General features: G+C 44.0%; 1 protein-coding gene and 1 long non-coding RNA gene across 2 annotated transcripts in view; one reads left to right on the forward strand and one right to left on the reverse strand.

Moving 5' to 3' along the window:
• Positions 1-435, reverse strand: part of LOC135560176 (uncharacterized) — a 51,768-nt gene extending 51,333 nt beyond the window's left edge. The window contains exon 1 of the long non-coding RNA XR_010458738.1: positions 120-435. This is a non-coding gene — a long non-coding RNA (uncharacterized LOC135560176). The remainder of the gene's footprint in view (positions 1-119) is intronic.
• Positions 1-14,450, forward strand: part of LOC115142458 (trinucleotide repeat-containing gene 6C protein-like) — an 85,026-nt gene that overhangs the window by 65,187 nt on the left and 5,389 nt on the right. The window contains 9 exon segments of the mRNA XM_029681944.2: positions 856-1,093; positions 1,301-1,465; positions 11,133-11,153; positions 11,156-11,329; positions 11,558-11,707; positions 12,050-12,091; positions 12,094-12,165; positions 12,876-13,097; positions 13,826-14,039. Coding sequence (XP_029537804.2) covers positions 856-1,093; positions 1,301-1,465; positions 11,133-11,153; positions 11,156-11,329; positions 11,558-11,707; positions 12,050-12,091; positions 12,094-12,165; positions 12,876-13,097; positions 13,826-14,039 — 1,298 coding nt within the window.

The raw sequence follows: 14,450 nt of genomic DNA on the forward strand, positions 1-14,450 counted from the left end.
GTGTGAAATGGAACATTGTCATGCTCTGATCCCATATCTCCACACAGTTTTTTGAACAGTAGTGTGCGATGTAGTTTACAATCGAAGTTACCTGCTGCATATCAGAGTTCAGCACTCACCTCTTTTGCCGGCAGTTGCTTTCGGTGTATCATACAATGCGTCCATATTGTAGAGGGAGACTCATTCATAAGAGTGGAATGAGTTTTTCCTCAGTATAGCCACGCTGCTCATCACTCGTGCTGTTTCATGCTCGGGAATCGAGACAGAACAATATGTCCCGGTGAATAGCATCCCCTGACAAAAGTCGATGCACCTCGGCCCTCGCAGCTATAAGGTGGGGAGTTTGAGTCTTTGTCAGTTTCCTCTTGATTGCTAGCTATAGCATCAATTCAGTGTTATCTGACAAAGGTATTGATGTAATCTTTCTGTGCCTCTGCTTCCCCACACATTGTTTTCACCATATCGATTGCGGTCGGTGATATCAGTCTCTGCAATAGTGTGGTTTCTTATTCATTGGCCATGAGAATGATTCAAGTGCAGCCTTTTCCCACACGACCTAAACGCGCTCTCTGGTTGAATTTATACTTTTAGATTTGAATCATGTTAAATCTAATTCAAGGTTAAACACATTTACAATGACTGAGAGACAAACCTGACCCCATTTTCATAGACCCCTAGTTTGGGAACCACTGCACTAAAGGCAGTCTTTTCCCACCAGATAAAGTGACTGTTGATGAGGTGCTGATTGTAGGAGTCATGCCACGGTCATTGTAGCCTTATGCCCCCATTCTCTTTCTCTCTCCTTTGTCCCCCTCTTTCTCCCATTCTGTTTCTTTCTCGCTCTCTTGCTCCCAGGTTGCACGTACAATCAATAACATGCAGCAGCAGATCCAACAGCACCAGCGTCAGCTGTACCAGGCCCTGCTGATGAAGCAGCAGCCCCCCGGCTCCCACTCCTCCTCAGGCCTGCACCCCGGCCAAGGCAAATCAGCCCTGGACTCATTCCCAGGCCACCCCCAGGCTCCGGGCCTCTCCGACCTGCACACCAAAGAGCCGCATTCTTCTCCCAGCTCCTACAGCCCCTACCCCCTCTGTGAGTCCAGCACACAGGTCCTACACACACATTGTCACTCACACATGCACTCCTTCAGCCCCTACGCTCTCGCTACATCTCTCACAAACCAGCTGTTTGTATAACTAGTAAGCCTATACGTCAGTATAAGTCTCTGCAATGTCCTACTTTATCAATCTGGTTTGTGTTGAGCTGTGTATTCAATGTTAGATGTTTTCTGTCTCTTAGCTGGACTCAATCCAAACATGAATGTAAACTGCATGGAGGTGGGGGGCCTGTCCATGAAGGAGCCTCCCCAGCCTCAGTCCCGTCTGTCCCAGTGGACCCACCCCAACTCCATGGACAGCCTCTCTGGAAACTCCTCCCACATGGAGGCCAACCTCAATAAGCACGGTAGGAGGAACACTAGGAACTGTATGACTAAGTCCCATTCAATTCTGGTTTTCCCTCGGGGGCAATAAATACACTGCTCAAAAATAAAGGGAACACTTAAACAACACAATCTAACTCCAAGTCAATCACACTTCTGTGAAATCAAACTGTCCACTTAGGAAGCAACACTGATTGATAATAAATTTCACATGCTGTTGTGCAAATGGAATAGACAACAGGTGGAAATTATAGGCAATTAGCAAGAAAACCCCAATAAAGGAGTGGTTCTGCAGGTGGTGACCAGACCACTTCTCAGTTCCTATGCTTCCTGGCTGATGTTTTGGTCACTTTTGAATGCTGGCGGTGCTTTCACTCTAGTGGTAGCATGAGACGGAGTCTACAACCCACACAAGTGGCTCAGGTAGTGCAGCTCATCCAGGATGGAACATCAATGCGAGCTGTGGCAAGAAGGTTTGCTGTGTCTGTCAGCGTAGTGTCCAGAGCATGGAGGCGCTACCAGGAGACAGGCCAGTACATCAGGAGACGTGGAGGAGGCCGTAGGAGGGCAACAAACCAGCAGCAGGACCGCTACCTCCGCCTTTGTGCAAGGAGGAGCATTGCCAGAGCCCTGCAAAATGCAATCGCTGTTGGCTGGGCTCCCTGCCTGTGCCATTAAACCCCTACAACTCATCCAGAACGCCGCAGCCCATCTGGTGTTCAACCTTCCCAAGTTCTCTCACGTCACCCCGCTCCTCCGCTCTCTCCACTGGCTTCCAGTTGAAGCTCGCATCCGCTACAAGACCATGGTGCTTGCCTACGGAGCTGTGAGGGGAACGACACCTCAGTACCTCCAGGCTCTGATCAGGCCCTACACCCAAACAAGGGCACTGCGTTCATCCACCTCTGGCCTGCTCGCCTCCCTACCACTGAGGAAGTACAGTTCCCGCACAGCCCAGTCAAAACTGTTCGCTGCTCTGGCCCCCCAATGGTGGAACAAACTCCCTCACGACGCCAGGACAGCGGAGTCAATCACCACCTTCCGGAGACACCTGAAACCCCACCTCTTTCAGGAATACCTAGGATAGGATAAAGTAATCCTTCTCACCCCCCTTAAAAGATTTAGATGCACTATTGTAAAGTGGCTGTTCCACTGGATGTCTTAAGGTGAACGCACCAATTTGTAAGTCGCTCTGGATAAGAGCGTCTGCTAAATGACTTAAATGTAATGTAAATGTAAAATGACCTCCAGCAGGCCACAAATGTGCATGTGTCTGCTCAAACGGTCAGAAACAGACTCCATGAGGGTGGTATCAGGGCCCGACGTCCACAGGTGGGGGTTGTGCTTACAGAGAACACCAAGATGGGCAAATTCGCTACTGGCGCCCTGTGCTCTTCACAGATGAAAGCAGGTTCACACTGAGCACATGTGACAGTCTGGAGACGCCGTGGAGAACGTTCTGCTGCCTGCAACATCCTCCAGCATGACTGGTTTGGCGGTGGGTCAGTCATGGTGTGGGGTGGTATTTCTTTGGGGGGCCGCACAGCCCTCCTTGTGCTCGCCAGAGGTAGCCCGACTGCCATTATGTACTGAGATGAGATCCTCAGACCCCTTGTGAGACCATATGCTGGTGCGGTTGGCCCTGGGTTCCTCCTAATGCAAGACAATGCTAGACCTCATGTGGCTGGAGTGTGTTGGCAGTTCCTGCAAGAGGAAGGCATTGATGCTATGGACTGGCCCCCCCGTTCCCCAGACCTGAATCAAATTGAGCACATCTGGGACATCATGTCTCGCTCCATCCACCAACGCCACGTTGCACCACAGACTGTCCAGGAGTTGGCGGATGCTTTAGTCCAGGTCTGGGAGGAGATCCCTCAGGAGACCATCCGCCACCTCATCAGGAGCAAGCCCAGGCGTTGTTGGGAGGTCATACAGGCACGTGGAGGCCACACACACTACTGAGTCTCATTTTGACTTGTTTTAAGGACATTACATCAAAGTTGGATCAGCCTGTAGTGTGGTTTTCCACTTTAATTTTGAGTGTGACTCAAAATCCAGACCTCCATGGGTTGATCAATTTGATTTCCATTGATCATTTTTGTGTGATTTTGTCAGCACATTCAACTATGTAAAGAAAAAAGTATTTAATAAGAATATTTCATTCATTCAGATCTAGGATGGGTTATTTTAGTGTTCCCTTTATTTTTTCGAGCAGTGTGTGTGTATGTATATATGTATGTGTGTATATATGCTGTCAAACAAGAATTCAATCTATTAGTCTTCTCGATAGCAAAATTGGGTTAGCTGCTCACTTTCTTAGAATAGTGTCTTTCAGTTGACTCGCTCTGAATAACATTAACGTACTTCACGCCAACACAGACATTCTCTTGGTTTCTGTCACACTGTTTGGCATTCACAACAGACACGTTAACACTATAACGTGTGAGCCACAAACACCACATCCCCTAACCTCTCCCACTGTAGTGTGAGCATCAAGCTGCTGTTCTGCCCTTCTTATAGTAATCAACTTGCACCAGTAAACAGGTGTTGTCATTACTCGAAGGCTTTTGTATGTTTCCACATATCTCAGTGATGAAACGGTATGGGACATCTCAACTGGAAGTATTTAGTATGAAATCAGTTGTTTATCTCTTTAGTGTCTGACACTTAAAATTACTATTTAAATCCATATCTATTTCTCAAATGTCTCGTGTTGGTATTCATCTGGATGTATTCTTGCAGCCCAGTGTTCCTTTTGCCCTCCATACTCCACTAAGAGCAACACTGACAACCACTCTTACTTTGTCATGTTTTTAAGCCTCTATGATTTCCATTTATGTATTTTTGTACGCCAGTGGCTGAGACATATATATATATACAGTACCAGTCAAAAGTTTGGACAAATCTACTCATTCAAGGGTTTTTCTTTATTTTTACTATTTTCTGCATTGTAGAATAATAGTGAAGACAAACTATGAAATAACACATGGAATCATGTAGTAACCAAAAACGTGTTAAACAAATCAAAAAATATATATATTTGAGATTCTTCAAAGAAGCCACCCTTTGCCTTGATGACAACTTTGCACACTCTTGGCATTCTCTCAACCAGCTTCCCCTGGAATGCTTTTCCAACAGTCTTGAAGGAGTTCCCACATATGCTGAGCACTTGTTGGCTGCTTTTCCTTTACTCTGTGCTCCAACTCATCCCAAACCATCTCAATTGGGTTGAGGTCAGGTGATTGTGGAGGCCAGGTCATCTGATGCAGTACTCCATCACTCTCCTCCTTGGTCAAATAGCCCTTACACAGCCTGGAGGTGTGGTGTCATTGTAGTAAGTAGAATGGAGCCGGAGAGGATGGCTGAGGTTTTACGTGCTCCTAACCAACTGAATTTTACATTTTACATCTCATTTTACATTGGCGTGTTACGTTCAGTGATTTTGCAGAGAGCCACGTCAATTTACAGAAATACTCATTATAAATGTTGATGAAAATACATGTGTTATACATGGAAATATAGATAAACTTCTCCTTAACCTCTTGCAGCTCCCCCCCTACTTTGTGCAATTTCCGCCTGAAGACATACCCAAATCTAACAGCCTGTAGCTCAGGAACCGAACCAAGGATATGCATATTCTTGGTACCATTTGAAAGGAAAACACTCTGAAGTTTGTGTAAATGTGAATTGAATGTAGGAGAATATAACACAATATATCTGGTTTAGATAAAACAATGGGGGAAAAAAACATTTTTATTTTTTAATCATCTTTAAAATGAACAAGATAAAACAAACATTCAGATAGGATGATGGGGACAATTTCAGTGAAAAATATGAGGGCAACAGTACTGTTGCAAAGTTTCAGAATGATAACTTCCAAAATGAGTGTGCTACATTACATTTAGTCACCCAGGTGTCCCACACAAGTAGCCCAAATGTACCCAAGTGGCCAAATTGGTGAAGGTATACATTTTGAAACAAATAACTATATACAAAATACCAAAATGGTATTCTAACACCCCCCCCAAAAAAAAAAGAATAGAGAAAAATGTATAATTATTGATTAAAAAATATATGAAGAAAAAAAAAATATATATACAAAATAACATGAGTAACTATTTACACACTTTCAATATTTGGAAATCTATTTATATAGCCCCAGCCTAAAACCCCAAACAGCAAGCAATACAGGTGTAGAGGCACGGTGGCTAGGAAAAACTCCTAGGAAGAAACCTAGAGAGGAACCAGGCTATGAGGGGTGGCCAGTCATCTTCTGGCTGTGCCGGGTGGAGATCACAGTGGTTGTAGAGGGTGCAACAGGACAGTACCTCAAGAGTAAAAATGAACAGTTTAGGGTTCCATAGCCGAAGGCAGAACAGTTGAAACTGGAACAGCGGCAAGGCCAAGTGGACTGGGGACAGCAAGGAGTCATCATGCCAGGTAGTCCTGACGCATGGTCCTAGGGCTCAGGTCCCCCGAGAGAGAGAATTGGAGAGCATATTTAAATTCACACAGGACACCCGATAAGACTCCCATTCGGAGTCAGTGTCACTGTGAAAGAAAATGTTCAGTTAGAATAGTTTCTCACATGAGCCCTGTATCAACAGGTATAATAAACAGATATATATATAGAGAGTTGAAAGTTGAATATATTATTATATTATTATTACCTGCTAGATCTACTGTCTCTTTAATATTATGACATTTCAGCTAGATCTATTGTCTTCATTGTATTACAACAGACCAGCTGTATCTACTGTCTCCATTTCACTTTGGCCATTGATGTGGTCCTGCCCTCTCCTCAACAGCCTCAAATAGGCTATTTCATGTGGGTTGGGGTGGGGCGGCAGACACGCATCTCACATTTCATGACATTACATGTTTATATATTGCTTCTAAATAAAATAAAAAAATCACAAATAATATTTTATATTATTAATTTCAAACAAGGGCATTAGCATGATAAGAACTTACCAGTCCAAAACGATGTCTTCTCCCGGTCAAAACTTATTCCTCCACAATCGCTAAATGAAGTGTCCTTCAACAATCTCTGTCTCACCTTCCCAATCAATTTATTCTAAAATTGTGTGTACATCTGTATATCCAGACTTAGATTTAGCTTTCCCTGACTTAGTCGCAATAATGATTGATATATAAACAGCTGAATCTGCGCATTCACCAAACACTGCAGTGCGTAATATGCGTAGCTTCTTCCGGTATGAAACTTCAATAGCGAATGACTCACTTTACGCTGAAGCTTACTACATGGGTTGGTCTTGCAACACATAAACATGGCGTATTGCCGTTTAGCTCAGCTCATTGGCAATCTACCCAGCTAGATTTCAAAACAGTCAATAAACGAAACAGCGGGCAAATCATTGGTGCACAATGATGTCATGACTTGTTGTCTTCAAATCGGTTTCTTTCAGTCAATACGTCTCGCAAAATGGCCCATCAGGTTTGATTGTGTTACAAACAAACCAGTTGATTGCAGTGAAACCAAACATGACTGGAAAAGTCACGTTCTGTGGCGGTTATTTACCTGGAATGTGTCGTCGAAAATGGAATGAGACGGAATTCACAACACAAGCGGTTCACAAAATGTTTTTTGTTAGGCTATAAAAATGGATTTTATCAAACAAAAGATCATTCATTGTGTAACAATGAGCATTGGAATTGCAAACAGACGAAGATCGTCAAAGGTACACAATTTATTTTAATGCGGTTTGTGATTGATACGCCTGTGCTGTTTAAAATGATATTTTATGGGGCTCTATCCTCAAATAATCACATCGCATTATTTCGCAGTAAATCCTTTTTTAAATCTGACAACGCAGTTAGATTAGCAAGATTCTAGGCTTTCAATACATGTGAGACACTAGTATTTTCATGAATGTTTAACATGACTATTTATGTAGCGATCACCGTATGTTGTGGAATTTCAGCCCGCTAGCGGGTTCCGTGCGCAGAGAGGTTAATGCAACCGCTGTGTCTGATTTCAAAAACACATAATCTGAGTACGGAGCCCAAAACAGCCAAAATAAATATCCGCCATGTTGCGCAGTCAACATTAGTCAGAAATAGCATTATAAATATTCACTTACCTTTGATCTTCATCAGAATGCACTCCCAGGAATCCCAGTTCGACAATAAATGTTTGATTTGTTCCATAAAGTCCATAATTTATGTCCAAATAGCTTCTTTTGTTAGGGCGTTTGGTAAACAAATCCAAACGCGCGTTCAGGCCCAGCCGAACGTCAGACAAAAAGTTCTAAAAAGTTATTACAGGTCGTAGAAACTTGTCAAACTAAGTATAGAATCAATCTTTACGATGTTTTATCATAAATGTTCAATGTTCCAACCGGAGAATTCCATTGTCTGTAGAAAAGCAATTGAACGAGAGCTACATCTCATGTAAAATACTCGTGACTGAGATCGAGGCTGCTGCCAGACCGCGGACTCATTCCCCTCTCATCCGGCCCCCCTTCACAGTAGAAGTCTGAAACAACGTTCTAAAGACTGTTGATATCTATTGGAAGCCTTAGGAATTGCAAAATTACCCATATCCCACTGTGTATTTGATAGGGGCTGAGTTCAAAAACTACAAACCTCAGATTTCCCACTTCCTGTTTGGATTTTTTTCTCAGGTTTTTGCCTGCCATATGAGTTCTGTTATACTCACAGACATCATTCAAACAGTTTTTAGAAACTTCAGTGTTTTCTATCCAATACTAATAATAATATGCATATATTTAGCATCTGAGACTGAGTAGGAGGCAGTTTACTCTGGGCCCGCTATTCATCCAAAAATGAAAATGCCACCCCCTATCCCAAAGAAGTTAACTTATTTTTAACCTATTTTGTACATAGTGTTGCTGCTACCGTCTCTTATGACCAAAAATAACTTCTGGACATCAGATTAACAATTACTCACCTCGAACTGGAAGAAGCTTTATCCTTTAAAGAAGTCTTGAGGTATTGCTCGCTTGGGGTAGAGTACCTTATGACAAGCTGTAGACAACACTATCTACCAAGAGTTCTCATCTATATTATTCATAGCCATCTATTTACCACCACAAACCGATGCTGGCACTAATACTGCACTCAAGCAACTGTATAAGGCCATAAGCAAACAAGAAAATGCTCATCCAGAAGTGGCGCTCCTAGTGCCTTGGGACTTTAATGCAGGCAAACTAAAATCCGTTTTACCTCATTTCTACTAGCATGTCACCAGAGGAAAACCAGTGCAACCAGAGGGGGGGAAAAAAACTCTAGACCACCTTTACTCCACACACACGCATACAAAACTCTCCTCTGCCCTCCATTTGCCAAATCTAATCATAATTCTATCATTCTGTTTACAAGCAAAAACTAAAGCAGGAAGTACCAGTGACTCGCTCACTACGGAAGTGGTCAGATGACGCGGATGCTACGCTGTAGGACTGTTTTGCTAGCACAGACTGGAATATGTTCCAGGATTCATCCAATGGCATTAAGGAATATACCACCTAAGTCATCGTCTTCATCCAGAAGTGCATCGTCTGTCGTCCCCCACAGTGACCGTATGTACATATCCCTACCAGAAGCCATGGATTACAGGCAACAGATGCGCTAAATGCGATGTCAGAGGAAAGCCCAAAAAATGGTCAGACTCCAGTCACCAAGTCATAGACTGTTTTCTCTGCTACCGCACGGCAAGCGGTATTGGAGCGCCAAATCTAGGACCAAAAGGCTCCTTCACAGCTTCTACCTCCAAGCCATAAGATTGCTGAACAATTAAAGCACCATCACACCACAACCTCCATGCTTCACGGTGGGAACCACACATGCGGAGATCACCTACTCTGCGGCTCACAAAGACACGGTGGTTGGAACCAAAAATCTCAAATTTGGACTCCTCAGACCGAAGGAAACATTTCCACCGGTCTAATGTCCATTGCCCTTGTTATTTGGCCCAAGCAAGTCTCTTCTTCTTATTGGTGTCCTTTAGTAGTGGATTCTTTGCAGCAATTCGACCATGAAAGCCTGAATCACGCTGTCTTCTCTGAACAGTTGATGTTGCGATGTGTCTGTTACTTGAACTTTGAAGCATTTAGCCTGCAATTTTATTTTCTTCTCCCTTTTTCTCCCCAATTTTGTTGTATCCAATTGGTAGTTAGTCTAGTCCTATCGCTGCAACTCCAGTACGTACTCGGGAGAGGCGAAGGTCGAGAGCTGTGCGTCCTCCGAAACACGACCCAGCTGAGCCACACAATCCCTGCTTAAACCAGAAGCCAGCTATGGGACAAGGACCCTCCTTAACCCGGATGACACTGGGCCAATTGTGTGCCGCCCCATGGGTCTCCTGGTCGCGGCTGTCTGCGACAGAGCCTGGACTCGAACCAGGATCTCTAGTGGCACAGCTAGCACTGCATCGTGGGCTGCAATTTCTGAGGCTGGTAACAATGAACTTATCCTCTACAGCAGAGGTAACTCTGGGTCTTCCTTCTGTATACCACTGCGACCATGTTATAACACAACTGATTGGCTGAAACACTTTAACCTCTCTGGAGTAGGGGGCAGTATTTTGACATCCGGATGTCCAAAGTAAACTGCCTGTTACTCAGGTCCAGAAGCTAGGATATGCATATAATTGGTAGATTTAGATAGATAAACACTCTAAAGTGTTAAAACACTCCACTATTTTCAATGGCTAGTACTAAAATTATACACCCAAGTCCTCCCAAATTGCAGTTCCTAGGGCTTCCACTAGATGTCAACAGTCTTTAGAAAGAGTTTCAGGCTGGTTTTTGGTAAAATGACCCAGAAATTGTAGTTTTCTAGGTGGCTCCCATTTTGGCTGTAGTGTTTCCAAGCGCGTGGAGGAAAGCATGTTCTTTCTTATTTATATCCGGTAATGAACATACTATTCTGTCTTAAATTGTATTGTTTATTTGCATATTAGGATACCTAAGGTTTGATTATAAACGTTGTTTGGAAAAGTTTATTAGTAATGTTTGGGATTAATTTTGTATGCATTTTGATGGAGGGAAACTGAGTGGATTATTGACTGAAGCTCGCCAGCTAAACTGAGTTTTTATGGATATAAAGAAGGACATTATCAAACAAAAGGACCATTTGTGATGTAACTGGGACCTTTTGGAGTGCCAACAGAAGATCATCAAAGGTAAGGCATTTTATATCGTTATTTCTGACTTTCGTGTCGCACCTGCCTGGTTTAAATATGATTTTCATGTGTTTTTATGCGGGGTGCTGTCCTCAGATAATTCTATGGTTTGCTTTTGCTGTAAAGCCTTCTTGAAATCTGACACGGCGGCTGGATTAACAAGAAGTTGAGCTTTATTTTGATGTATAACATATAATTTCAAGAATGTTAAATATTTGAATTCAGTGTTTTTGAATTTTGCGTTCTGCAATTTCACTGGATGTTGGCCAGGTGGGGCGCTACCGTCCCACGTACCCGTAAGAAGTTAAGAACGCAAATGAACTTTTAATAAGGAACACCTGTTAATTGAAATGCATTCCAGGTGACTACCTCATGAAGCTGGTTGAGAGAATTATTCTACAATGTAGAAAATAGTAAAAAATAAAGAAACCCTTGAATGAGTAGATGTGTCAACTTTTGACTGGTATTGTATGTATTTTAAATGTCAAATAAATAAATAAATACATTTCTTTGACTTTTCCTAGGTGCCATTTCTGCTGCTTCTAATCTGGGCCCCCTGGAAAGCCCCCCCACATGGATGACTCCTACAGCCCCTACAGTATGATGGGTGGGTCTGAGTCCCCCACCTCCCCCCTGGTTCCCCCTGACAGCTGGGGCCAGGGACCGGGAAAGAGCCCCAAGGACCAGATCACCAACGGAACGAATATCAACTGGCCCCCAGGTTGGTAGAGAAGACCGACATTCCTAACTCCCTTTCAATCAGATCAAACTTTATTTCACACGTGATCCTGACACTTTACTGATGGAGGACAAAGAAAAGAGATTTAAAACTCTTCTAAACTTTTGATTTTAGAAAGATAAACACTTTTTTTTGTTCCCCACAACGTGGGTTTTTAAATGTCAAATAACCAATGTACTGACTGTATTGTCCTCCATGTTGTCGTCTCAGAGTTCTGTCCAGGCGTGCCCTGGAAGGGCCTGCAGAACATTGACCCTGAGAACGACCCCAACATGACCCCAGGAAGTGTTCCCAGCGGCCCCACCATCAACACCAACATCCAGGACGTCAACCGCTACCTACTCCGTGACCGCAGCGGAGGTGAGGAGGGGGGTCTATCAGGGAGACAGGGTCTGGAGTTAGTTGGCTTTGTTAAGATACACGGATCGTCAAATAGACTGTATACATTCATTAACAGGGCAGGTCTCTGCTGTTGATTCTCACACTATTACTGTATTGACATTTCACTGTATTGACAACTTTAAGCTTATATCCTATTCCCTTCTGTGGCACTGAAGGGGTTACAGTACTACCTCACTTGTTGTGACCGCGTCATCCAGTAGCACAAGCCCTATTGTATTTATACACGTTCTTTAAATCAAGTTGTACATGTTTCTCTCCCCACCACCCCCTCTGTCCATAACAATGGGCCACCACGGCTAGGCTCCTCCCCTCCTTCACCGCCTCAGAACGGTGCTCTGCCCCCTCCGCGGACTGGCCAGTCAGTGGCTGCTACACTAGCTCTTTCAGTCTGTCCTCCCCGGATGAGGAGAGTGCAGGTACAGACCACAGCCCCCCCCCGTCCAGCCCCCTATGTGGACATGCTGACCCATGGTCCCCATGCTTGACCCCCTTCCCTTCCCCTAATTACCACCATAGCAACACACCTTTATCCTATTGTTTGTGTGTAGTCTGTGTTTGTTGAGTGTTATGTTATGGTAGATAGGTCCTTCCTTTGCCAAATGTAATCCTACTACCAACTACCCAGTGCTGGTTAATCAAGTCCGCCACGATGTGATTGCGTTGTACTCCTCATGGAGTGTTTGAATCAAGAAATGCTTTGAATGTTGTGGCCCTAGACGCCTATTCATAAGCATGTGTTGACGTGACATTTTTGTTGCCGCTAAGCAACCCACTCAGAATTACTATGAATACTTAAAAAATGTCCCCTTTTTAAATGTCTGAGTGACCCGCATTCTGTTTTTACATTTATGTTTCCTGTATTCATCAATGTGATCTCCGATATGAAATATATAAACCCAAGAAGCCGAGGTTTATTGTTGATGAACAAGTGTTAATGTGGGGCTTCTTTTTAAAACTTTGCATCTGCCCAAAGTTAGATGTCTAAGAATCTTTCTAATAGCAGATTATAGGCCTACATAAATTTCCTCAATGTGTCATAGAACATAGGCTTCCACAGAGGGTCTCCATCTCTACAACAGTAGTAGGTCTCATAGATCCCCCTCTTCTCTCTCTCGCTCTCTCTCAGGTAAACTATCTGACATGAAGTCCACCTGGTCCCCGGGGCCCATCTCCCACCCCTCCCAGGCTTCTCTGTCCCACGAGCTGTGGAAGGTTCCCCAGGGGCCCCGCAACAACACAGCCCCCTCCAGGCCACCTCCGGGCCTCACCAACCCCGCCAAGCCCTCCTCCACCTGGGGAGGAAACTCCCTGGGCCTGGCCCAAGGCTGGAGCAGCTCATACACCTCAGGTGAGATGCCACAGTAGAACTCCTCAGCCTGAAATATAGACCGGGGGAGTTGCTCTGTAAGAAGCCTGGTAATATACCTAGTAGAGGAAAATCAATGAACGCTGTGATCAGGGGTTCGGAGTTAGTCGTTTTGAGATTTCGACTTGATGCTCATTGAAAACCATTGACTGTGGATTTGAGCTGACCTTACTTTGTGCTGTGTCAACATCCTACCCTAACATAATGTTTTTGACACATTTACCTAAAGAAGCATAGTGTAGGACACCACATAGGCGTGTAATTTTCCTAGGTGTGTTCGTTGTACAGTGTGATTCTCCCCCACTTATGTTTTGAGCTCCCCTCCGCTCGTCACTCGCTGTAGCAAGGTGGAGCAATACACACCCCGCTGTGGTTAGAGGCCCTTGTCAAACTGAAGTCTTGCAGCTTACCAGATAAGACTTAAGTGACTTTTATCATGGCTTCAAAGAGAACCTAAACCGCGTGACCTTATTTTGACATGAGTCCTAAGGTCACACTGAGGTAATAGTAAAAGTGCTTACATGAGACAATGAAAATATGTCATTTAAAAATAAAAAAAGAACATCCATAGACGACAACAATGGACAACTTATGTACATGGATACAAATGTTGTCATGATAGAAGACAAGTTATTGACCAAAAATGATTGCTTTATATTTTATGTGGACCTGAATATTGACTGATCATCAACCTTCTCTGTTTCTCTCAGAGGGCACAACCTGGAGCACAGACAGCTCCAACAGGACCAGTAGCTGGCTGGTACTGAGGAACCTCACCCCCCAGATAGACGGCTCCACCCTGCGGACGCTGTGCATGCAGCACGGCCCCCTCATCACATTCCACCTCTTCCTGACCCAGGGAAACGCTGTGGTGCGATACAGCTCCAAGGAGGAGGCTGCCAAGGCCCAGAAGTCCCTGCACATGTAAGACTCCCCAACTTGAAGGGGAAAAACCTATCTGGATTTTGTGTCGTCATGATGATGTGGCCGGTGACTCGTTTGCTTCTTGAAAGTCCAATATCGTGTGAACTTGACTGCTGACTTGAAAAAGCATCGTGGGACTGTATTAGTGGACTAATGGAAAAAAATACCAAAAGATAGTTTTGGAGTGGGTTTTCTCTTTTACCCATACTCTATGCTGTTCAGGGTAGTGATTATCTCAGTCTGACCTTGAGACAATGTTTTGTTTAACTTCTAGGCTATATACATCTCACTGACAAAATAGCAAAGCCTATAAAGAAATACTTGTACTGTACTTCACCACGTGTAAGAAAATCCATGTTGATACTATAACACCTGTAAGTATGTGATGTATAACTGAGCCCTGTCCTCTTA

The sequence above is a fragment of the Oncorhynchus nerka genome, linkage group LG15 (genome assembly GCF_034236695.1).
Source record: "Oncorhynchus nerka isolate Pitt River linkage group LG15, Oner_Uvic_2.0, whole genome shotgun sequence".
NCBI classification, from domain to species: domain Eukaryota; kingdom Metazoa; phylum Chordata; class Actinopteri; order Salmoniformes; family Salmonidae; genus Oncorhynchus; species Oncorhynchus nerka.